We start from the raw sequence: 2,500 nt of genomic DNA, 5'->3' as shown, positions 1-2,500 counted from the left end.
TGTAAGGAGAATAAGGAGCATCTCCTAGTGAGTGTGTATCACTGTAAGGAGCGAGGGACCATCTCCTAGTGAGTGTGTATCACTGTAAGGAGAATAAGGAGCATCTCCTAGTGAGTGTGTATCACTGTAAGGAGAATAAGGAGCATCTCCTAGTGAGTGTGTATCACTGTGAGGAGAATAAGGAGCATCTCCTAGTGAATGTGTACAGTATCACTGTAAGGAGAGTTTGTAGTAGGAACAATGTATAATGAATGTGTATCACTGTGAGGAGAGTTTGTAGTAGGAACAATGTATAATGAATGTGTATCACCTGTAAGGAGAATAAGGAGCATCTCCTAGTGAGTGTGTATCACTGTAAGGAGAATAAGGAGCATCTCCTAGTGAATGTGTACAGTATCACTGTAAGGAGAGTTTGTAGTAGGAACAATGTATAATGAATGTGTATCACTGTAAGGAGAGTTTGTAGTAGGAACAATGTATAATGAATGTGTATCACTGTAAGGAGAGTTTGTAGGAGCATCTCATAGTGAGTGTGTATCACTGTAAGGAGAATAAGGAGCATCTCCTAGTGAGTGTGTATCACTGTAAGGAGAGTTTGTAGGAGCATCTCAAAGTGAGTGTGTATCACTGTAAGGAGAATAAGGAGCATCTCCTAGTGAGTGTGTATCACTGTAAGGAGAATAAGGAGCATCTCCTAGTGAGTGTGTACAGTATCAATGTAAAGGGGAATAGGATGGGACTGGGTAGCAGCGGGAATTTCATGCAGTGCTGCATCCATCCATACTGTATGTCTCTGTACCTCTGTCTACCTATATGTAGTCTCTCTCTTTCTCTTTCTGCCTGTCTCTGTATGTCTGTTCTCTCTCTCTCTCTCTCTCTCTCTTTCTGTCTGTCTCTGTCTGTCTCTCTCTTTCTTTCTGTTCTCTCTCTGTCTATCTGTTCTCTCTCTCTCTGTCTATCTGTTCTCTCTCTCTCTGTCTATCTGTTCTCTCTCTCTGTGTCTATCTGTTCTCTCTCTCTCTCTCTCTGTCTCTCTCTCTTTCTGTTTCTGTCTGTCTGCTCTCTCTCTCTCTGTCTGTCTCTCTCTCTGTCTGCCTGTCTGTCTCTGTTTCTGTCTGTCTGTCTGTACATCTGTCTGTCTGTCTCGCTGCCCTTCTCTGTGTGTTTTGTTGTTTGTGCGTCTGGCCATCCTCTCTTCTCCTCGGCTACGTCTGGCCATCCTCTCTTCTCCTCGGCTACCTTCCCCTCTATAGCTCAAGAGCTCCCCCATGTGGCTGCATGTGCAACAGTCCTCACATACCTACTCCATACTGTAAGTCCATGGGTGGCATAGGGGATAGAGCTTAGTTATGTTATGTGGATGTGCCTGACTGATGGGTACTGAGTGACTGATGTTGATTTGTCCTGACATTGTTCAAATCCCCTGATTGGTTCACTGCATCGTGTCTTTCCAAAGGGTTTAATAAGAGTTGTACTGATTGGCTATTTGAGTTTGAGTTTGAAGTTACTGGTGTTATGATCAGACCTCAGATGGGGAACACTGAGATTCTGTCCATGTCTTGGCGTGACTTTTGTAATTTTAATCAGTGACACCTCTTGATATCCACTGACGGGGGGGGGCTACATATACATTTTATATTAGTTCATGATACATCAGATATAGGAATATATCAAAACCTACACACTTCAGTTATATCAGTGTATGATGCATTAGATATTTGGTTACATAAGAACCAATTCACTTCAGTTAGTCTCCTGTGCCTCTGGCAGATATGTGACACTGGGTGATACTGTGCATATTATGGGATGTTCTGTGTGTATAATGTGATGTTCTATGTGTATGATGTGAAGCTCTGTGCGTATGATATGATGTTCCGTGTGCATGATGTGATGTTCTATGTGTATGATGTGATGTTCTGTGTATATGATGAGATGTTCTATGTGTATGATGTGAAGTTCTGTGCGTATTATGTGATGTTCCGTGTGCATGATGTGATGTTCTATGTGTATGATGTGATGTTCTGTGTGTATGATGTGATGTTCTGTGTATATGATGAGATGTTCTATGTGTATGATGTGATGTTCCGTGTGTATGATGTGATGTTCTGTGTGTATGATGTGATGTTCTATGTGTATAATGTGATGTTCTGTGTATATGATGTGATGTTCTGTGTGTATGATGTGATGTTCCATGTGTATGATGTGATGTTCGTATGATATGATTGGTGTCCTCAGTAAGTTGATGTTTTCCGCCCACAGGAAGTGTGGTGAACCTGACGTGTTGGGCCTGGTTTGGCTACAGTGACATGAGTCCAGTGCTCTACTGGCTGAAAGGAGACCGCTTCATCGAGGACATGGACCAAACACGCATCAGAGAGAGTGAGATGAGGTGAGCACACACACACACACACACACATACACACAGCTTTACACACTGACTAACCAGCACCACTGATATCTATTAACCTTCACCCCCCCCCCCCACACACACACCCTTTTT

General features: G+C 42.8%; 1 protein-coding gene across 1 annotated transcript in view; it reads left to right on the top strand.

Annotated features, from left to right (window-relative positions):
* The window catches only part of il1rapl1a (interleukin 1 receptor accessory protein-like 1a), a 29,378-nt gene that overhangs the window by 17,695 nt on the left and 9,183 nt on the right, over window positions 1-2,500 (top strand). Inside the window, exon 5 of the mRNA XM_076262481.1 lies at window positions 2,260-2,389. Within this exon, the coding sequence (XP_076118596.1) occupies window positions 2,260-2,389 (130 nt within the window). The remainder of the gene's footprint in view (window positions 1-2,259; window positions 2,390-2,500) is intronic.

Source organism: Alosa pseudoharengus, unplaced genomic scaffold (assembly GCF_046254945.1).
Source record: "Alosa pseudoharengus isolate Yale_2024_CS ecotype anadromous, Long Island Sound unplaced genomic scaffold, YU_APseudo_1.1 YU_APseudo_1.1_scf_3, whole genome shotgun sequence".
Classification (NCBI taxonomy): Eukaryota; Metazoa; Chordata; class Actinopteri; order Clupeiformes; family Clupeidae; genus Alosa; species Alosa pseudoharengus.
Note: the sequence above shows the minus strand (reverse complement) of the source record. Positions and strands in the feature narration are given on the sequence as shown.